The 23476-nt window shown below is 37.7% G+C and overlaps 1 protein-coding gene across 1 annotated transcript in view; it reads left to right on the forward strand.

Annotated features, from left to right (window-relative positions):
- Window positions 1–20376, forward strand: part of DAD1 (defender against cell death 1) — a 39363-nt gene extending 18987 nt beyond the window's left edge. The window contains exons 2-3 of the mRNA XM_043983388.1: window positions 6714–6885; window positions 20129–20376. Of these exons, the coding sequence (XP_043839323.1) occupies window positions 6714–6844 (131 nt within the window). The 3' untranslated portion in view covers window positions 6845–6885; window positions 20129–20376. The remainder of the gene's footprint in view (window positions 1–6713; window positions 6886–20128) is intronic.
- Window positions 20377–23476: the final 3100 nt, after the last annotated feature.

Below are 23476 nucleotides of genomic sequence, written 5' to 3' on the forward strand. Positions count from 1 at the left end.
TGGGACCTTGTTCACAAGAGCCTTGGGAACAGCAGTGCTTCCTAAACTACTGACAGTACTCTAGCTCAGTTTCTGTATCCATTAATGAAGGAAGCAGGTGCTGTAGAGAAAGGACCCACCCTTTTCACCCCCACCAACACTCAGCTGCTGACCAGTTACCAGGTAGAGCAGGTGAGCCCAAGAGCCCTCGGAGTTTGAGCAGCCTCTGGACCACTGGTCCTTTTTCCTTCCTATCCCAGCTCCCAGAGCTGTCATCCTGGAAGTCTTCTGCAGGCATTGAAGTCACAGCTACTACAGACCCAGAAAGAGAGTTCTTGAGATTAAAGTGCTTGTACTGTCAGGTCCAGCATCAGAAACAGATATGGTTTTGTTGGTGGAAGTTATATTAAAGGAGATCTATTGTCGTCTACTTTGCTGCTGTATCCTAAGAAGCATGAAACCTTTCCATCTGATTTGTAATCTCAACTTTCTAGATGTTTTGTCTTTTCTATTCATATCCCTTAGCACCTAGGACAGTGCTTTGCACATAGTAAGTGCCTTTTGATTTATCCAACACTCCTCTGTTTATTAAATATCAAATAAGTCATAAATTATAGAGGTGTATATACACTCAGTAGAGTTATTTACCACTGTCATGTGGTAAAAATGGAGGATGACCTGCACAAAATCCAAATAGAAGAGAGATTCTCTTTAGGGAGTGAAGTCCCCCAGCAGCTTCTATTTGTAGATGGCATTTTGATGATTATTACAGGTTCATCTCAGTAAGATTCATAGCCACTCAAATGATGGGGGTAGCAATTCCCACGGGGAATATCAAATGGTTGAAAAAGACTTATTTATTGCTGGGATTGTGATATATAATTAGCATTTTTAATTAGTCTTAGTACAGTCTATGTATATTTGACAAGCATTGCTGATGAGCATTAAATTAAGCTGGGTGCAGAATTGAAGAAGAGAGTTGGCTGGATTACATTTGAGAAATTGTACAACACTTTTCAGTGATCCCAGGTTATTTCCTGACACAAAAACTCATTTCATTCATGTTTATTTTCCCAGCCACTCTATATGACTGTAAATCATGAAGTATTATTATTTCCAAAGAAACAAAATTGTGAGTGACCAAAGGGCAATGGAGATAGTTGTGGTTGATTTCTGTTATCAGTGATCTCTGTTGTACAAGAAATGTAATAAGATATCATTCAGACAGTAATAAAAGAGGGGGTGGTTGAGTCACGTAGCAGTGACATGGACAGCTGAATGTTGTCCTGACACTCTTGTACTATTAGAAGGACCAGAGGAAGGTCTCTAGTGTGTTGAGTAGGCTCTTCCTAGAGATTATGTGTTGTCTGCATGAAATGAGAGGGCATGGATGTATTGCTGGCTAGGCCAGGGCTTCTTAACCTTTCTCCACTTGTGACCCCTTTTCACCTGAGGAGTTTTTGTGTGACCTCGGGTATATAGGTATATAAAATAGGTGTACGTAACCTTTTACTGTTGCCAGGTGTTTCACCACCTCTACATTCAGGGACACGACTCTCTATGGGGTCTCAGCCCACAGCTTAAGAAGCGAGGGTCTAGACTGTGAGAGAAGAATACCTTCTTCATGGAGTTTACGGTTCCATCGGAGTCTCTTATCCTGACTGATGCCTTTCATAGTTGCTGAGGCTTTTGATGCTTTGCTGATGTCAGAAGAGTCAGTGTAGAATGTGGCAGTCCAGGGCCCCCACTTCATTGAGGAAGGAAAACAGTTCCTTTTTCCTTGAGGATCAAGATAAATTGCTGTATGTGGAGGTCATCATCGTAGATGAATTTTCAGCTTAGTTCAACCAACAGATATTGAAAGATGATTAAGCTCTTAATGTTCATGTTTGTTCTCTTCAGAGGCTCATGACGGCAGAAGCTTCTGCGGCTTTTTGGCTCTAGCCTTTCTTACTGCAGATTGCATCTGCTCCGTCTTTTTCTTTTGATTTAACCCTTTGCTGGAAACTGTGACACTGTGGCTTTTGTGACACTTAGCTCTACTGTTTATTTCCCCTATTTATTCTCCTCCTATTCATCGGATAGGTTGGGGGTGTGTGTGTTTCCCTAGTTCATCATTCTCCTGTCAAAAACCTTCTGTGTTTGTTCCCTATACTTTGTCTTGGTATATAATCTCTTTTATTCCCATGATTTTAATTCTATGCAAATGACTCCCAAACCTATGAACAGCACTAGTTTCTCCCTTTAGCTTCCTGCACATCTGCAAGTGCATCCTGGACATATCTCCACTGAGATGTCCCTTGAAGACTTCAAACTCAGCATATCAATAAGCAGGTATTAAGGGCCTACTATGTGCCAGATGCTGGAATATAAGTACAAAAAATGAATTCTGCCCAGAACTGAACATATTACCTCCTTCCCTCACGAAGACTCTGCTCCTTCTCCCAGCTTCCTAATTTTTACTGTTGCTAGCACTGTCCTTCCAGGTACCTAGGCTTAAAAGTCATCCTTGACTCCTCCTTCAACTCACCACATTCAACCAATTACTTGTTCCTGGCAGTGATACTTCTTTGATATCTCTTGCCACTTAGACTCACTTATACCCTAACTCAAATTGTTCTCGCCTTTTGTCCAAACTATGTATTATAATTGCCTTACAACTGGTCTTAATTGCTTTCATTGTCTCCTTTTTTCAACCCAGCCAGCAGGCATTTTTATTTAATTATTTATTGTGAATATTTTTTTCCCAATTACATGTAAAGATAGTTTTCAGCCTTCAAATTTCATAAGATTTTTGAGTTCCAAAATTTTTGCTTGCCCTCCCTCCCCTCCCCAGGACGGCAAGTGATCTGATACAGGTTATATATGTGCAATCATGAGTAAGCATTTATTAAGTGCCTACTACATGGCAGGCACAGTTATAAGCACCAAGAAAGGGGAAAGACAGTCCCTACTTCTAAGGAGCTCACAGTTTACTGGGGGAGACAACAAATACCCTGTTACTGATACCTTATGAACAATGATCATTCCTCAGTGCTTTCAAGATTGTACAGTTTCAATATGTACTTGAAATCTGGTCCCATTACTTTTCTCAACTTAAATATATAAATTCTGTTTTTGCACCAGTCATTTCTGAATATAACTCTTCCTCCTCTTCTTCCTCACCCCCAACACCCTTCCTTGCAACAAAGAAAAAGTTTAGCAAAGGCTGCCAATACAGTAGTTGCTTCTGACGGTATATGTAATATTCTTCCCTATTGGACCCTACCCTTCTGCTGAGAGGAGGGAAGAATATTCCATAATCTGTGCTCTGGGATCAAAGTTGGTCGTTGTAGTTACTGAGTTTAACTTCTATTTAGTGTTTTTTTATTTATATTTTGTATATTGTAATTAAATTACTGTAATCATTGTGTATATTGAACTCCTGATTCTGCTTACTTCGTTCTACATTCATACAGATCTTCCCATGTTTCTCTGAATTCCTTTTATATTTTGTCTTTTTAAAAAATTATTGATATTTTTTTGTTTTTATATTGCCTCTGTTTTCAAGTATGTCCTCCCTCCCCTTTTCAGAGAGCCATCCTTTGTAACAAAGAATAAAAACTGATATTCATCACTTCTTACTGCACAATAATACTCTATTACATTCATATGCCACAGTATATTCATATTTGTAAAGTGCCATTTCAACTTCTCTGTATAGCACATCAGGGACTGAAGTGTTAGGATCCAAATGTAGTGTGGTTCCCATTGTCCTTGACAATGAAAATAGATGGTTATAGAAATGCTGATGAATTCATTTTCCATTTTCCATTTGTTTGTTGTCTTCGTGCCAGTTTCTTCCATGAATGTTCTTTTGATGATTTGTTTGGGTCTCATGCCAGTCTTTTTGTAGATTTGTTTTCACTTTCACTTTTATCCTGCTATTTTTATGAGGCAGTGTGGTTATTTTTTGCCATCATCCTCAGTAGTGAAAACACTACAAATACACATTTATATTTTAAGCTGCAGTTGCCTTTGCTTGTCATCTCTCTCTGCAAGTAGTTCAAGTGTTGGCTTCTTAAGGTGGTTTGTGTTCTCATTTACCTCCTGCTGATGGTAATTGATTAACTAACATTGGTTAAACTTTGCAGGAAATAGTTGCAATTAAGGACAAAGCCTTGCCTTTTTCAGTTTTGGAAATAATTCTTACTTTAATCTCCTTCTGAGATCATTACTTCTTGCCTTTGCATTGTGTTCTCACTGCTTGACACAGTGCTTTGTACCTAGCAGGCACTTAATACTTGCTGATTGTTTCAATCGTAATTACCTTCCAATTAGTTTCCCTGTCTCCATTCTCTCTCCATCTCATCCATTTTTTACATGGTTGATTTTATGCACAGGTGTGATCTTTGCTGTTTAAAAATCTTAAGTGATTTCCCATTGCCTATTGAATAAGATGTATACATCTGGCATATATATTCCTTTACAAAGTAGCTGTAGCTTACCTTTCCAGCCTCATACTATGGTTTGTGTACTGTGTTGCAGCTAGACAACTATACAGTAATGCTTTATCTTTCTTGACCCTTATTTCTCTGTTTCTGTGTCTCCACAAATGCCTCAGATATTCTTCCCTTTTCCCCATTCAGCTCGACCTGTCGGAATCCTTTGAGGCTTAGCTTTTACCTTAACACGAAGATAATCTGATCCCATTTTCTTATTATTTCCTCACCTCCAGTTAAGTGTCTCTGTTAAACTGTAGGTTTTTTAAAAGATAGTTTTTTCCTTCACTGTCATTTCCTTCCCAGTCCACTTAGAAGTCCTCCTTGTAACCTTCCTCACACACAAAATTCCACCCTCAGTCACAAGCTATCCCCTAAGAATGGAATGCTCTGCCTCCTTACCTTTATTCCTTATAGAATCTCTACTTTCCTCCTAAGCCTAGATTAAGTATTGCCTCCTATGTGAGGTCTTTTTCTGATCCTCCTAACTTAAGTGCCTCTCCTAAGAAATTACCTTACCTTTCTTTATTTGTTTATATTTATAGATGTGCCTCCTTGAGGACAGAGGAACTGTTTCCATTTTGATTTTGTATCCCCAGTTCTTGGCACAAAGCAGCCACTTAACATTTGGTTGCTTGGCTTTTATGAGAGGGACTTGGGATGCTAGATGGACATAGACTCAGCTTCATGAACACTGATATTTTTAGGGTTATAGATTTAGAGCTAGTCGGGGCTTTAGGAATTGTCCAGTTTAGTCTCCTCATTTTACTAAATTAAACTAAACTAAACCCAGAGAGGCTGTGACTTGCTTAAAGTCATATAATTAGCAGAACTGGGATTTGAATCCAGGTTCTCACTATGACTTTTTGTGCTGTCATCTTAGAGAGCTGGAAAATACCTTTGAGATTTAGTTCAAACTCCTGATTTCTATACATGAAGAAACTGAAGCCCAGAGAGGTCGAGTAACTTAGCCAACATCACAGAAATAGTATAATGAAAGAGACAGAACTAGAATTCAGATCTCATGATTTCTAGACAAATGTTTACCAACTGTACTATACCTCTAAAAATTTTTTTAAATTAAAGTTTTAGTTAAAATTTTAATTAAATTAATTTTTTTCAGGGAATAAAAGTTTTATTTTTTCTCTCACCTCTTTCCCCAACCCATTTAAAACAAAACTGAACCAAATTTGTACAGTCAATTCTTTCATTGGTTATGTCCAAAAATGTATGTCTCAGCCTGCACCCTAAGTCTATACCTCCATGCCAAGAGGTTGAGTAACTAGCTTCATCATTGGTCTTCTGAAATTGTTGTTGATCATTTAATGAAATGATCAGAGTTCATAAGTCTTTCTAATTTTTTTTCTTACATTGTTGTTGTTCTTGTATAAATTATTCTCCTGGGTCTGCTCACTTCACTCTGCATCAGTTCATCCAGGTTTGTTTGAAACCATCCATTTCATCATGTTTTATGTTGTAATAATACTCCATTGCATTTACATTCTGTATTTTGTTTGGCCATTCTCCAGCTGATGACTACTCTCTTAGTTTCCAGTTTGTTGTACTAAGAAAAGCTGCTATAAATATTTTTGTACATAAAGGTGCTTTTTCCTCTTTCTTTGGTCTCTTTAGGGTATAGGCCTAGTCGTGGTATCCCTGGGTTTGCGCAGTTTAACGACTGGGCAAGATTCTATATTTTTGAGAACGGTTGGATCATTTTATGGCTACACAAACCATTCATTAATGTGCTTGTTTAGTTCTAAGCCCTTCCAACATCGATCATTTTCTTTTTGTCTCTTTGACAGTCTGATGGCTATGAGGTAGAGCCTGAAGAGTTGTTTAATTTGTGTTTCTCTGATATTAGTGATTTGGATCATTTTTCATGTGGTTGCTGATAGCTTGGATTTCTTTCTGTGAAAATGCCTATATGTGTTGACCATTTATCAACTGGCAGATGGCTATTATTCTTAAGTATTTGATTCAGTTCCTTATGTACTTGGAAATAATACCTTTGTCAAAAACTTGCTTCAGCTTTTTTCTTTAGTTTACTGTTTCTCATTCAATTTTAGCTGCATTGGTTTTGTTTTATATAGATTATTTTTCTTATTTTCTTTGTCCTATCTCTGTTTTTGGAGATTTAAATTAGAAAATATCAGAATTCTACATTACTTTTCTTATGCACCCCTAACTCTATTTGGTCCAATTGTTTTTGTGTATTTTGACAGTAATGTCTTTATTTTGTTTCCTTTACAGTCTGTCTGAGGATACAGATCAACCCACAGAACAAGGGAGATTTCCAGGGCATCTCTCCAGAACGAGCTTTTGCTGACTTCCTCTTTGCTAGCACCATCCTGCATCTTGTGGTCATGAATTTTGTTGGTTGAATCCTTCCCATTCACTGAAACAAGGAGAAATAAAGAACTATGTAAGTAAGCATTTTTAGGGTTTTTCAAGTCTTGATAACTAGTTGATAAAGTATTTATCTGCAGAAATTTTCAGTGGCTTCTAAAATTCCTTGTTGGACCCCTCCTTTTTTGATATACTTGTGAAGCCTTAGGAAGTTTACTTTACCTTCACTGTAGTATGATCATATTGGACAAGATTAAATCCAAGTTCACTTCTAGCTATGAATTCTAGGATCCTACTGGTAGCCTCCATCCTTTTCCATGCTTTTTATACTATTAAGGTAATAGGAAATTATTTGCCTATAACATGTACATTTTCTATGCAAATATAATGTGAACATTTCCTTTAAATTTGGTGCCCTAGGTTCTTGACATATGACCATGTGGTATAATACTTATGAGTGATTTAGAATTTGGGTGGCAGGTGGATTTGACTAACTTGGCATCATAGAGAAACACAGCATTTTAAAGCCATAAGAGACTTAGAGATCACTAGTCTAACCCCCTTCATTTTACAGCTAGGAAACAATTCATCTCAATGGACCAGATAATTTTCCATACCTACTTACTGGCAGAAAGAGGACCTTATTCATAGTGGAAACTTAATGAATTAAACATAAAAATGACATTATGCCCAATGGGGCAAATGGGGGCCTAGGAAAATATTTCGCAAAATTATCTTAGAAAGTTAGTTCAATTTTTTCAGTATGTAGACACGGATCTTTTCTGAATACTCTCACAATGCTATAACAGAAAAGAATAACAGCATAATCTTAATTTTATTTACAAATTATTATTGTTATTTTTATTTTTCAGAAAAATAATAGTCTCTTTGTCAAGTACATAGTTGTCTTAGTTAAAAATATTATATATTTATTATATGATTTAGAATACAGGATGTCCCAAAAATCTTAGTGCAGTTTGGAGCTTTAATAGTTTTAATTTTAATAGCTTTAAATGGTACTAAACCTTTTAGGACACTGTAAAGCCTGATATTTTAGCCAACCTTCATTTAACTGAAGGAAAAAAGAATAGTTCTGAGATAAATTGGTGAGTTGACAATCTGAAAATGAACTGTGGGTATGTGATTGTTAAGTAAGATTTTGAGATGAACAAAGCCTTTTTCTTTCTTTCTTTTTTTTTTTTCTGGGCAATTGGGGTTAAGTGACTTGCCCAGGGTCACACAGCTAGTAAGTGTTAAGTGTTTGGGGCCGGATTTGAGCTCAGGTCCTCCTGTATCCAGGGCCAGTGCTCTATCCACTGCGCCACCTAGCTGACCCTCAAAGCCTTTTTCTAAGTCTAGAAGTTTTTGAGTTAGACTTCTGGGAATGCTTATATACTTTGAGAAAAATGGAGTTTTAAAGATAAATACATTCTTTAGGTAGGCAAATTAACAACTGTTTCCTTTGGAATTGTTTATTATACTTGAAGCAACTGGAGAATGAAGGAAACGGAAGATGTATAATTTTAATATGTGAATGATTGACTCTTGCTTTTCAAATTTTGTCTTAAAAACAAACTTTCTTAATACATGCTTCAATAGATTTTCTTTTTTTGTTTTCTGATTTTGCCTGAAGAGTAAAATTGGTTTACTACTATAAGTTGAAAATTAAATGTTCTGCTTTATGTAATGTGAAGGTTAGACTCTTATAAGATTGATGCTTAGAAATCATATAAATGATTTAGTTTTAAATGGCATTTCTTTCAATTTAATGTGGTGATTTTAATGCAAAATTTCTGATCTGTGAGGATTTTCCAGATTTTCCACAAGGCTTTGTAGCTTTCTAAGTCTACGGTAAATCAGTCTGCCAACTTATTGAGCACCTACTGTGTGCAAGCATAGGTAATATTGTCTTAATATGCATATCATTAACCATACTGTGGTTTATACTTTGACTTGATAGTGGCTTTACTTTGATTTATCATATGGATAAACTTCTATTAATAAAAATAGGGTATTGTCTTACTAAAAAACTTGATGCATGGTACATAGTAAGTGCTTAATAAATACTTCTTAATTTATTTGTCCATCTAATTTTGGGGAGAGCTTTTTTTCCCCCTTTTCATCTCCCTAGTGACCTAAGGGCTGTTTGAGACTTACTATTCTCCATCATAGTTCTGTACTCTTTATCTAGTATTGTTCTCCCCCCACCCCCAATCTATGTAAATTTATGTTATTCACTTATTATGTGTAACCCACAGTTGTGGGCTCTGGGCAGCATACAAGACCCTAGAGTACTATTAATTGTGGAAGACTCTTTAAAGACATTTAAAAGGGACAGAATAATATTGATATCTTTACACTAGCAAACAATCCAGACAGTTCTTAGGAGCCCTGATATAAGCTCTGCTGGACAGCACATGTTATTTGGAAATATCTGACCAGAATCAGATCCTCTTTTTTGTAGCTGTCATGGTGTTTGATCCAGACAAGGGCAGAGAAAGTATGGAAAAAATATTCTCAAAGCCCAAGGAAATACAAACTCATGGGAAATTATTTCTTAGGATGGTATGTATTGGAGGTGGCATCTGCTACAGGGAACTTAATATGTCAAAATTGGGACAACAGGAGACACAAAGGCAGGCTCAGCAGGAACTTCACACTGCCGACCAAACCAGCAACTTGGGGACACCTATTTTGTTTGAAATTGTGATACAGCAGAGGCCATCTGCTCTAGATTGGTCTATAAAATCATTCCATAGGTAGGTAAGATGTTTATCGAAAACCTTTCAGAAATTACCAAAGTGAATTTTTTTACACGGGCTTTCAATTTATTGCTCCACTTCCATTTCATTCACACTTTGACTTTTCTAATACCATAACTCAACTCTTTGTGTAAACACATCCAAAATATGATTTCCAAGTTCATGTAATTGATATCAAACTAGGAAGTAGAAGATAGAAAGCGGGGGCATTTTTCACAGATACAAATTAAATTCTGTTAATTGTGTGGGAGAAGGGTACTTAGACGCTTGTATATCTGTGACATTCTGACTTTGCCAGAATTTGTGATTACATATAAACCAGAATCTAATTTGAATGGGAAAAATCAAAAGGCAATTGTAACTGTGTAACAAAATAGTAATACTAAAAGCTTACATTTATATAGTGTTTTAAAAGTACTTTCTCTACATTATTTCATACAGCAATTAATCTCTAAGCACCTACCACTATATGTCAGGCACTTTCCTGGGTGTGAAAGATACAAATACAAAGAATGAATCAGTCCCTACCTTTAAGAAATTTACATTCTATTGAAGGGGACAGCATGTTGGCATATAAGTATAAAAAAATAAATTCAAGATGAGGAGGGAGCACACTTGCAGTTGATGAGTTCAGGAAAAACTTTCTTTTGTTTTGGTGGGGTTTTTTTGTTTGGGGTGGGGGCAATGAGGGTTAAGTGATTTGCCCAGGGTCACACAGCTAGTAAGTGTCAAGTATCTGAGGCCGGATTTGAACTCAGGTCCTCCTGAATCCAGGACCAGTCCTCTATCCACTGTGCCACCTAGCTGACCCTTCAGGAAAGACTTTGTATAGAAGTATTGAGCCATCTGTGGGGTGGGGAATCCCTTCTGTGAGAGGGATATGTGGAGAGAGCTTATTCTAGGCATAAGATAATGGCCAGTAATGGAGATGGGAGAAAGTTTTGTATGTGAGGAACAAAGATTTTATAATGGGAGTAGTATATAGTGAGCCTGGAAAGATAGTTTGGGGTCAAGTTGTGAAAGGCTTTAAAAACCAAGCAGATTATATTTTATCCTAGGTGTAATATGGAGCAACTGGAGTTTATTATGTAGGGGAATGAACTGGTCAGATATAGGCTGTGGATTCAAGGAAAATTGTTTTGGCAGTTATATGGAGGATGAATTGTAATGGAAAGAGACTTAGCAGGGAGACCAAACAGGAGGTCATTGCAATAGTCTGGGGCAAAAAGCTTGTACCAAAGCTTATTCTGTTTTGTAAAATCACTTTTCTAGTGTCTGTTTACTTTGAATTCTTTTGCCAGCTAGATAAATATCAATCTAATGGCTGCTGATTTTTGTATAATCCCATAAGATTGTGAGCTTTCTGAGGGCAAGGACCATATTTTGTTTTTCTTTCTATCTCAGCACTTAGCACAATGCCTGGCACATGGTAGCTACCTAATAAATGTTTGTTCTTTTCACTTGACTTACAGCAGGGAGGAACAATGTTTGGGTAATAGTATACAGAGATACAGAAAGAATCAGGGTTTAAACCCTGTGTGTACCAAGCTTTCTTTTGGCTGGAAGCTGGGCCAAATTGAGAGAAAGAATCTAATTGTTTTGCTTTATTAGCAATTTTTAAATGAGCTTCCCAAATGGTGTGTGTGTGGGGGGGAACCCTATACACACACACACACACACACACATGTAGGTAGGTAGGTTGGTAGGTTGGTTCTTCCCCCCATTTTGGGAAGTTCAGATAGATAGATAGATAGATGGATGGATGGATGGATGGATGGATGGATGGATGGATGGATGGATGGATGGATGGATGGATGGATGGATGGATGGATGGATGGATGGATGGATGGATGGAAGGAAGGATGGATGGAAGGAAGGAAGGAAGGAAGGAAGGAAGGAAGGAAGGAAGGAAGGAAGGAAGGAATCAAGGAATGAATCTGTCCAGACAATATTTAACATAAGAAAGATCTGAGGTTTTTGGTGGACTGTCATTTAGGCACAATAGCCAAAAAAGCCAGTGTTCTCTTAAACTACATTAAGAAAGGCAGTGTCCAAGACAAGAAACGGGGCAGTCCCAACCTTGGGGTGGACCATGCCTATGTGTAGTTTCAGCTGCCACCTTTTAGGACACCAACAAAAAGAAGAACACCCAGGAAAACCATCCAGGATGGTGCAGCCTCCCCTTCCTCCAACCCCGGGGTAGCACATAAGTTTCCCAAGGTCAAGGACTTCTTTTTGTCTTGGTATCCCCAGCACCAAGCACATAACAGGCACTTCATAGGTGTTTACTGAACTAAAATTAACTTTTGGACTTCGTCATATGAGGATCAGTTTAAGGAAGAAGAGAACAAGTAGGACATGACATATGTCTAAAAGTATTTGAAGGACTATTATGTGCAAGAAGAATTAGACTCATTTTTCTTAGCTAGGAGGGCAGAACCAGGGATAACAGAGGAAGTCTTTGCATGGGCAAATTTTGGCTGGATCTAAGAAAAAGTTAACCAGAAATGGATAGCTACACCTCAAAATTGTAAGTTCTACATCTCTAGAGGGTTGCAAGTGAATGATAGATTAACATTTGTTAGGAATGTCTTGAGAGGATTCTTTTTCAGGTACAGGTAGGACTAAATGGATTTAGAAATCCTTCTAACTCAGATTTCTAATTTTTCTAAATATCTGCATTCCCCTTTCCTTGCCTCCTTCCACTAACATATCATTGTTACATAAATTAAATAAGGCAATATAGCTAAGGCGTTTTCTAAACCTTAAATAACTAAAAATGTAATCTCCCATTGTTCTTTCAATTTTCCTTTAACTGAAAAAAAAATGCTTTTTGTTATCTACCTTGCAGAATCATTGAATTAGTATTAATATTTTAATCTACAAGAATAAATTCCATATAGATAGGGAATTCTTTTAATGAAGGGGTAAAATGTATAGCAACTGAATTCTACAATTAAATATTATTAAAATCCATTCTGGAAAAGAATCACTGTAGCTATGGTACCTAAACCCAGATATCTACTATAAGTACTGTATCTAAGTCACAGGACTGTCACTCAGTACCACCTCTACAGCTAGAAAACTCCTGCCACCCTCCCTCCACCACTTTCCCTCTGTCTTTGTATTGCTTAATTACTAGCTATTTGGGAGTCTACTATACCCAAACTCCTACTTCCAGTTATCATTCCCATCTTCCTCCTCAACGGTCTGCTATCTATATCTCACTCCAACTCTTCTGATCATTTCTGCTGTGCCCAGTGGAATGCTCTTTCCTTAATGGGGAAAAAAACCTATCTTACTTCCATTCTGGATTTTGTTGTTTTCTCCTAAGCCTTCCATCTATTTGCTCTGAGTCCTGGCTTTGCCCAGTTGACCCTGCATTCGTAGTCATTCTTTCTAGCCCCAAATGTATCTTTACTCAAACCCCATAACACATTGGCCTTGGAAAGGAAATCAGAATATTCCTTGCTTACCACTGCCACTTCCATGTTTTCCCTTTGCTGATAGCACTTAGTAGTCTCACTTCCTTTTCATTTCTAGTTCACTCTATTCCATTCTCCCCATATACAGATGGTGGTGGCTATTATCTACTCGTCCCCAAGTCATTCATTCAGCTTCACTGTGTTTCTCTCCTGACTCTCTCTTACCCTTATTTTAGGGCACTTCAATATCTTGATGCTCTTCAAACACCCTACTCTTCCAGTTCCTCAAATTCTTTAAATCCCATGACCCACTTCTCCACTCAATCACTGAAATCAGAATGATAACAACTTGGATTTCACCATTAGCCACAAGTGTTCCTTTTACTTAATCAAAAATGCTAATGTTCCTCTGACCATAACCTATCATTTCATCTCATCTTATGCCTCACCTCCTAAATCTATTCTTTGCTCTCTTGGTGACTTCCAACCTCTCCACATCACAGTAGTTTCTGTAGCCATTAGGTCTGCTTTGGCTTGTCTGTCTGTCTTCCCAGTGTGGAACTTTTACTTCTTCTTCTTTTTTTTTTTTTTGGTGTGAGGCAATTGGGGTTAAGTGACTTGCCCAGGGTCACACAGCTAGTAAGTATTAAGTGTCTGAGGCCGGATTTGAACTCAGGTCCTCCTGAATCCAGGACTGGTGCTCTATCCACTGTGCCACCTAGCTGCCCCCGGAATTTTTACTTCTAAACAATTCAACTCCATATTCCCAAATCTCTTACCCAGCTGTTCTACCACCCACTCATCCCCTGCCAAACCCTAGCCCTAATTATTCCCATATCTCCATCTCCTACTTCACATATTGTTGAATGAAGCTAGAAAAAGTCTCAACTTCAACAGGACTCTTCCTACAGTAAGGCAATCCTTTTATTTCCTTAATGGATTCCTTATTTCATTCTCCAGAGAAACTTCCAAACCTCCTCTTGTCTCCAGTCCCAGTGTTTTCCCCCCTGCCTCTATATAAGTGCTACAAAGGACTTGAAGTGGAAAAGGCCTTAGGGTTGTAGTCCTGAGGCTGTGACCTTAATGTAGGCATTTAACTTTGTTAGGCCTCAGTTTCCTCATCTCTTTAATAAGATCCTTTAGAATTCTCAGTCTATGTCCTTATGATCCTATGACTTAGTTCTGCTAGGAAGAGCCCACTCATATATTCCTATATATTTTCCCTTTTAAGTTGTGAGCACTTTAACAATAAAAATATACTAACAATCATCAATATCAGTTCGTCCGTAATTCACTCTTTACCTCCTTCTGATTTCTGTGATTGCACCTTCTCATATGTATAATTGCATATTTTTAAAAGATATTTTTAAATTTAGAGTGCTTAATTGCTGCCCAGGAGAAGGGCTGGCTGCAGAGAATGAGCTGAACCACCTACTGCTGTTGGCTTTTTTGAGTTCACCAATGAGAAAATAGCATGAGTAGGAATGGGCTGCTATTCTTTATACTCTTCTGCCATCTAGTGGCATGTTCATTTCTCATTGCTGTGAAGTGCAAGAACTTGAAGTGCGGGGCAAGAAACTAGGCATTTTGATCAACAAAACTTTGTTTCCTTCTAGTCAAGGGAGGGCAGCAGAGATGCAAGAGGCTTTGAATGAAAACAGTTGCCTTGTCCACATGTGGGCAGTGTAGAGTAAGGACCAAGAAAAGGGGTCATTTTTGAAATAACAGTTCAGCTTCATATTTCATTAAAAGTAGAATAATAGTGTGTCTGAGCCACAGAGCAGGTTTCTTAGCTTTTTTTTTTTGTATGTGTCATGGATCCTTTATAAGATTGTTTTTAAATAATAAAGCATATAGAATAAACATAGTATATATAAGCATAGTATATGTAAAGTATATAGAATAAATAGAAAAAAGTATATAGTATAGACGATTAAAAAAAAAAGAATCAAATTCCTGAACCCAGGGCCCATAGAGGCTTGGGGGGGGGGGGTTATGTGATTTGTCAAGTATCAAGTGTCAGGCTGGATTTGAAATTGGGTCCTCCTGACTCAAGGGCTGATACTCTATTCATTGCCACCTACCTGCCCTCAGAGTTTTTTTTTTTTTTTTAATTTAAATTTTTTCTCAATTACATGCAGTTATTTTTTGAGTTCCAATTTTTTCTCCTTCCCTCCCCCTTCCCAAGGCCAGCAAGCAATTTAATATAGGTGATACATTAACATCATGTTAAACCTATTTCCACATTAATCAGAACAAAAGGGAAAAAAAACTCAAGAAAAAATAAACAAGAACAATAACCAAAAAAGCAATAACAAAAATGGAAATAGTATGCTTCAGTCAGCATCCAGACTTCATAGTTTTTCTGAATGTGGAGAGCATTTTCCACCATAAGCCTTTTTGGCATTGTCTTGGATCACTGTATTGCTGAGAAGAGTTAAGTCTATCACAGTTGATTATCACAGTGTTGTTGATACTTTGTACAGTGTTCTCTTGGTTCTGCTCATTTCACTCAGCATCAATTCATGTAAGTCTCGGTTTTTCTGAAATCCATCTGCTTATCATTTCTTAGAGCACAATAGTATTCCATTACATTCATATATTACAGCTGGTTTAGCCATTCCCCAGTTGATGGGCATCTCCTCAATTTCCAATTCTTTGCCACTACAAAAAGAGCAACTATGAATATTTTTGTACATATGGGTCCTTTTCCCTTTTTTATGATCTCTTTGGGATATAGACCTAGTAGTGGTATTGCTGGGTCAAAGGGTAATGCACAGTTTTAAAGCCTTTTGGGCATGGTTCTGAATTGTTCTCCAAAATGGTTGGATCAGTTCACAGCTCTACCAACAGTGCATAATCTGTATTTTTTTGCGGGGCAATGAGGGTTAAGTGACTTGCCCAGGATCACACAGCTAGTAAGTGTCAAGTGTCTGAGGCCAGATTTGAACTCAGGTCCTCCTGAATCCAGGGCTGGTAGTTTTATCCACTGAGCCACCTATCTGCCCCTCTGCTTTCCTTCTAATCTCGTTTGCATTGATTTTGTTTGTGTAAAACCTTTTTAATTTAATGTAGTCAAAATGATCCACTCTGCATTTCATAATGTTTTCTATCTCATCTTTGGTCATAAATTCTTCCCTTTCTCATAGAGTCTTTAGAGAATTGGGTGGTGCTTCAGAGATCATCAGGTCCAGACTCTTGTAGTATAGCTCTTTCCTTTATTTCTATATTGAGATCCAAAAGTACCTTTTGTGTTCTGGACTTAATTGCCATCGATGATAACTTTTTACCACCAGTACCCATAATAATATTGATCAACAAGCATTAAGTGCCAAGTTTGTGCTAGGCACTGGTAATAGAATGTATTAGAATGAAATCACCCCTGCCTTCAGGGAGCTTAGATTCATGTTTAATCTATATAATATCAAGTAATACTCCCAATGTATAGAGTTGGCAAAACACTTTATATGTTATCTCATTTGAGATTCACAACAGTCCTGTGAAGTAGTAGGGACTATAGGTCTTATCACTATTTTTTTTAGATGAGGAGGAACTTGAGGCTTTGAGTGTAACGTGACTAGAGCATTTAGTCATATAACTAGTAAGGAACAATGGTGGGGTTTGAACCCAGTCCTTCTGTTTTAAAGTAGAATGACACTTAGGAGTATACCATAGTGTTCCTTTTCCCACATGGCTTCTACTTATTTAAGAGGTGAAGTTAATTCCTTACTTGTCTTTGTAACTAAATATTCTTGAGATAATTTAGAATAATTACTAGGAAAACATTTTCTCCTCTTTCCTACTGAAAATCCTATCCTTTGATTGTAGTTTAACATAAAACTTTTATGTTAGAGATTTGTACAAGAATTTGTCAAATATATATTTGTGTGTGTGTGTGTGTGTGTGTGTGTGTGTGTGTGTGTGTGTGTGTGTGTGTGTATGAACTTCAATGTCACTGCCTGTATGATCTTGACTTCCCTGGGCCTCAGTTTCCTTATCTTTGAAATGAAAGGGTTGAATTAGTGGCTGTGTGACCTTGAACTAGGGTCATATAATTTCTCTGGATCTCTATTTCTTCATCTGTAAAATGAGGGGGACTAGGCAGGTAATCTCCAAGTTAGCTTTAGCTATAAAAATCTTATTCTAATGTAAGTTTTACCATTGTGTTTGAGGTTTGGTTTCTCTACTGTGTTTGAAGGATGCATGCTTTTTCATACAGTCATTTAGTCTCATTCATACTTTTTACTTATATTCCTGTGTTCCAGTGATTTCCTCATTGGGATTGGACAAAAATAAGGGAGCATTTTTACAGCATAAGTAAATCAATCTAATATGTATGTAACATGTAATGCATCAACATAACAAATGATCATTGGTGATTCTTTGTGACAAATATCTGTTTCATATTAATTTTGAGCATTTTTTTTTCATCAAAGAGTAATGAAAAGCTATAATCATTCATTTTAGTCCTATGAGTTAGATGGCAAATGTTAAGCTTGTTACTCTTTTATAAATGGCAAAACTGAGGTCATAGAATCATATGATTTAGGACTGGAATGGACCTTAGATCTTGCTGCCCAACACTTTCATCTTAAATTTGAGTAAGCTAAGGCTCAGAGAGGTTAAATTACTTTTTCATATTGACCAGTTTTGCTTTTTTTTTTTTTTTTTTTGCAATTTATTTTTATTGATTGGATCCAGGTTGGATCCAGGATGAAAACCTCATTCTGACAGATTTCAAAGGAGTTTTTGGGTGAAAATTTCTTTGGTAATAACTGTCTCTCTAGAGTTCACTGTGGAAAAGAATAAAAGTTCCAAATAGAAATGAATTTGTGAAGCCTTGTATTATATTTGTGTAGAAAGTAATTCTTTATACATTGTCATAGATTGCTCTAAGCTTATTAAAATACTGATCCAATCACTGATTTTTTTTTCCTCTACAGGTAACTCTATTTTGTATTTCTCAGCATTAGAGGAGGGAAATTTTATCAGTCAGGTTCACAACTTGTCATTCATTCTTATTCTCTTGTGCTATTACACTGAGTTCATTTTTATTGGTTTAACTTTTCAGGAGTTGTCACCACCTCTGCTTTCATGGCATCACTTTGGAAAATGGTTTTTACCTCAAAAAAGGAAATGGGCAGGAGTTTTATTCATTTCTAAAAAAATTGTCATCAATGAGATTCTTTGTCCCCTGAGTCAGTTTTGCCTTTGTAGGCCGCATTGAAGCATGCCATTCAGCAAGGGACATTTCTCACCGCCTTCTATCACTGAATGTAGGATATTTTATAGAACTTCATTTTGAAGAATGACAAACTCACCATATGTTCTAAACTGTATTTTTATTCTGTTCCTCTAAATTTGTTGAGTATTTTCCCTTTGACTGAAATACCCTCATCAGTCTAGTCCTATTAATTAATTACCACTTACAAAGAAACAGGGAAATGGCCAGTGTTGGTGAATTTACATTCAATTTGGGTTCAGTTTGCATTGGACAGGATATAACTTGAATAAGTTATCATAAGTTAAATGGGCTAGTTGTTGAGATTATTGTGTATTTGTTAGGTTGTTGATAACTGGCACCAGATGGTGTAAAGGTTGTGTGGGCAGTTACCTTCATGCTACTCCCCTTCTGATTCTTCCTCCCTTTTGTCACAGGAATGTTCCACACTTGTGTATTTTAATAAAAACCATTTTTAGTGACTTGATTCAAAAGAAGCACAATCAAGAAAATGATGAAATCTTATCTCTGAGCTCTGACCCTTGTTAAGGCTAAAATTCTAGCTAGTCTGTCTAAAATATCTAATGAGTGGTTGCCAATAATTTATAAGCTTTAGCAAGAGTTAGGCTTTTAAGCATTTATTAAGGAGAATAAAAATTTGGTAAAGAGAAAGAGAAAGGCCTAGATTACTATCTATTAAAGGGAGAGTGCATTTCTAGCTCCCTTCTCCGCTGGAGTTCTCAGGAAAGAGAGCGAGTCAGAGCGCCCAGCTCTTCCTTCTTCCTCCCACTAGCAAACATCACTTCCTGACGCCAAAGAAAAGACGCATGTTCTTGCCCTCAAAGACCTTCCTTTCATGGCGGAACTTTTCTACAGTAAGTCTCCAGCAGGTGGCGTCATTCCAGTCCTTACACCCTATAGATCCCCTAACCCCATATGTAAGATCAGGTCATCTTTTCTCTTCTGTGACTTGTTTAGCTATTTACTCAGGACAGCAGAACCCTGAACTACATGTGAGATTCCAACAACCTATTAGCCTTCTGATCCCTTCTGGTCTCATCACTCCAGTAACAGTTAGCCTTTTTACTTCAGGCATATTCTCCTTTTTGCTTTTTTTTAATCCCCCTCAAACAAAACACCCTTATTAAACCCTCCCCCGACCCCTACACACACACACACACATGTCCTTTGTCCTTTCTGTATATTGACTCGTTTGTGAACTCCTCCCTTTGGTTTGAGTGCTTCACCTTACTTTGTTCACCAACCCCAAATCTAGAATGAAAGAAAAGATACTATGCTTTAGAATCTGAAAATTGTAGGGGTTGGAAGAAACTTCAGGAATTTTAAAATACTAACAGCTAGGTGGCACAGTGGATAGTGTATTGGACTTGGAGTCAGGAAGACCCGAGTTCAAATCCTGCCTCTGACAAATAGCTGTATGAACCTGATTAAGTCACCCATTCTCTCTTAGCTTCAGTTTAATCAGTAAAATGGGAATAATAGTAGCACCTAACTCACAGGGCTGTTGTAAGGATCGGATTAGATACATTTAAAGTAAATTACTTTGGACAGGGTTGCATAACTAGTTACTGGTAAGTTCAACATTGAAGCGTCTGTCTCTTGATTGGTAAACTGTGGCTTCCCCTACTGTAAGTGGGGTTTCCTTGCGTTTGGGATTCATATTTTTGGTACCTTCCTTTCCTGCAGACTGCTTCCATATACCGATGGAAACAGTTTGTACACCAGTGTTGAATTACATCTACCGCCCATAATTGAGATAATAGGGCTTGTCTTTTATCTTTTGGGATTTTGAGTTTAGAGCAGAGGATTTGGTAGATCATCTGTAGTCCCTAATAGACTTTTTAAAAATATTGGATGTCTATTTACCTACATTCTGTTACTGTTTTTCAGGTTTTCACTTCATGGTTTCCTCGGATAGAAATGACATCAGCTTGAGGACAAGCAGATTTTCATACTTCAGACTTAAAACTTGCTGCAGACATTTTATTTTGAAATTCGAGGTGGGAAACACAGGGAAGATTCTCTGCTGTCCTTTCTCTGAAATACTTTGTAATGAGCATTTAACACCATGACCTCTGCCATCCCCTTACTGTAATAACCTGTTTGCCTTCTAAATAAAGTACTTCTTGTTAGTCCTCCCTGGGCTTTGTGTTTTGACTTTATTTTGATTTGGTATTGGAATCCTTTGCTTTATATAATGCCTATAGCAAAGGCTTTTATAGGCTGACAATATGCAGTGAATATTGAGCCCGTTATAACTTCCTGGTTTTCATTAAATGAAATTGAAATTGGTAAAAGGTTGTACCAGCGTCCTTGGAAAACTGAAATCTTGTCGTCTTTGAGAAGACAGTCCCTTCTTAGAATTTGTACAGGTAGTCCCTGATTTTATGACAGAATGCATCCCAGGAAACCCTATCATAAAGCAGTCTGTCATAAATGGAACTGGCTAAATGGTAGTGTTCTTTACCCAAGGGAGTGGGTAAAAGTGGTAGGAAGTGAAATGCAGGTCTAAGTAGGCAGTGTTGAAAGAGTGTGGTGAAATGTAAATTGGAGAAAAGTATGAATTGTTTCTGTGGTGCTTTACACTTTCCAAAAGTACTTCCATATGCTAATCTGACTCTCATGATTCTGAGGTAAAAAGAGTGGTATCACATTTTGATAAATGAGGAAACTGGAGGCAGAGGGTTAAAATGACTTATCCACATTACTGAGAAGAGCCAGGACCAGAACCCAAGACTCTTGATTCTTATTTAGAGATATTACCCTTGCACCATGCAAGGGTTAAGTTAAGTTGTCAGAAAAAGCAAGACTATACTGAAGGCTCCCCTTCTAAAACTTGAATGTGTTGTGTTAGGGAGCCTATGTTGAGAATAAGATTGAGAGGCCCATGGGGTGGTTAAATAGTTTTCATATGTCTCTGGCTTGTTTATAAAGGCTAAATAGGATAAAAGTGGGTGCCTTAGAAATGGCTTTTAGTACTATTTATTTAGTACTATAGTATTCCTACTGAAACCTGAGATTAATGGGTTGAAAATTTAGGATTGACAGAAATGATATTAGGTGTGCGCGTTATTCCTAAATATGGGTATCCCTTAAGGGTTCCCTTAAGGAAGTTGTTCCCCTAAGGAACAACCTTAAGGTTGTTCTGGGCTCTTTTCTTCTCTCTTCCTTGGATTTAAGTATTTATGCAGATGACTCCCAATCTATGTATGCAGCTCTGATCTCCAAGATTTCAATACCAAAATTATCAACTGCCTTCTGTACGTAGGTTCATAGGATTTAAGGCTGAATGGGACATTTCAGGTCATCTTATTCATCTGTTTTACAGATGAGGAAACTGAGACCCAAGGAGGTAAACTCGGTGTCACACAGGTAGTTAATGGAGAGTTGGAATTAAATCTCAGTTTGATTCCAAATTCAGTGATCTTATTGTTACTACACCAAATTGCCACAGCTCTCCCCGAGTGTCCCTCCAGCATTATCAGAATCCATGTGCTCAAAACGGAACTTGTCTCCTCCCTAAATTCACCCCTTCTCTAAACTTCCCAATATCTATTGGGCACTACCATCCTAGTACCCTGTTAGTTATTGTTAATGTGGAATTGACCTACTCTGCAACATGTCTTGAATCTGTCTCCAGTCCCCTCGAAGCCCCTAATCTAGTTCAAACCATTATTCCCTCTCAGTGGGCTATTGCAATAGCCTCGTAATCCAGTCTGCCTTTTCACAGCTGCCGAGGCCCAGATGGACCTGACCATATTACTCCTTGCTCAGAAATTAATGGATCCTTATTTCCTCTGGGATAAAATGTGAACTCTTTAGCTTGCATTTAAAGCCCTCACACAATGTCTTCAACTCACCTTTCCAGACATTTCATATTCCTCCCTTTTGTTGCATTCTTTATTCTAGCTAAACTGATTGCCTCGATGTTTCTCAAACACATTTCATTTCTGTCCTTCATGCCTGAAATGCACTCTCCAACTCTACCTCTTTCTTATGACTGCTCCAGCTTCAAGGCTCAGCTCAGGTGCCACCTCTAACAAAGCCTTTCCTGATCTCCACACCTATTAGTGCTTTCTTACACCTCAGATTACCTTATATAAGGGCAGCTAGGTGGCGCAGTGGATAAAGCACTGGCCCTGGATTCAGGACTCCCTGAGTTCAAATCCAGCCTCAGACACTTGACACTTAACTAGCTGTGTGACCCTGGGCAAGTCACTTAACCCTCATTGCCCTGCAAAAACAAAAAAACAAAAACAGATTACCTTATCTACAATAGTTACTTTAATGTTATTACCATAGCATGTAAGCTCCTTGAAGGCAGGAACTATCTAGTTTCTTTGTATTCCTAGTGCCTAGTTTACTAACCATGTTACACAAGGTAAGTACTTAGATGTGTGTTGAATTGGCCTTTCATGTTTTTGCAGCAATCACTTTGGAACTGAACTGGGGGAAAACACCTTGTGGGGGATGTAAGGAGGAATGTCTTCTGAGATGCTTCAGCCCAAGGAGCAGACTGAAATAAAGTCATCTATAGATGATTGCTTTGTGAATTTACTTGGGTCTTTCTAATTAGATTAATTTCTGGAAGTAACAGCAGGTGTGTTGGGGGTGGTGTCTGATTTAGAAGGTTAACAGTGCTTTCAAAATGAAGCATGTCTTTTCCATTCCAATGGGTGGGAATTTCACCACACTTAGTTCTTTAGGTTGGGTGCACATCAACATAATACTAAAGTTCGCTTTTCTTCCTGGAGTATAGTGTCACCTTGTACTGATCTTCAAATTCAGATGCACTGGCAACCTCGTATGGTGGAAAGAGCACTGTATTTTGAGTCAGGACTGCCAAGCATAGTAGGTGCTTAAATGTTTGTAGAATTGGATTAGGTTCAAATCTTGGCTCTGCTACTACTTAGTACCTCTGTGGCATTGAAGAGTTCACTTCATCTCTCTTGGGCTTTAGGTTGCTTGTCTTTAAGTGAGAAACCAGACTAGATGCTTTCAGTTCCAAATCCTATGATCTTGGTTTTGCATTTTTATGGTGCTTTGTGCATGGGGACTCAAATATTGTATTGAATGTTGAAAGCATTGATTTTAAGAATTCTATATTGGCAGTGAGCTATGACCTTGCATTTGCTGTTTTCTTTGTTCTTTTCCAGCCCACTACCTCTATAGGGTGGGTTTATTTTTGTTTAGTGTGCTCTGTGTAGGGCCGGAAGTATTTACCACAACCCCTGTACA

Source organism: Dromiciops gliroides, chromosome 2 (genome assembly GCF_019393635.1).
Source record: "Dromiciops gliroides isolate mDroGli1 chromosome 2, mDroGli1.pri, whole genome shotgun sequence".
Classification (NCBI taxonomy): domain Eukaryota; kingdom Metazoa; phylum Chordata; class Mammalia; order Microbiotheria; family Microbiotheriidae; genus Dromiciops; species Dromiciops gliroides.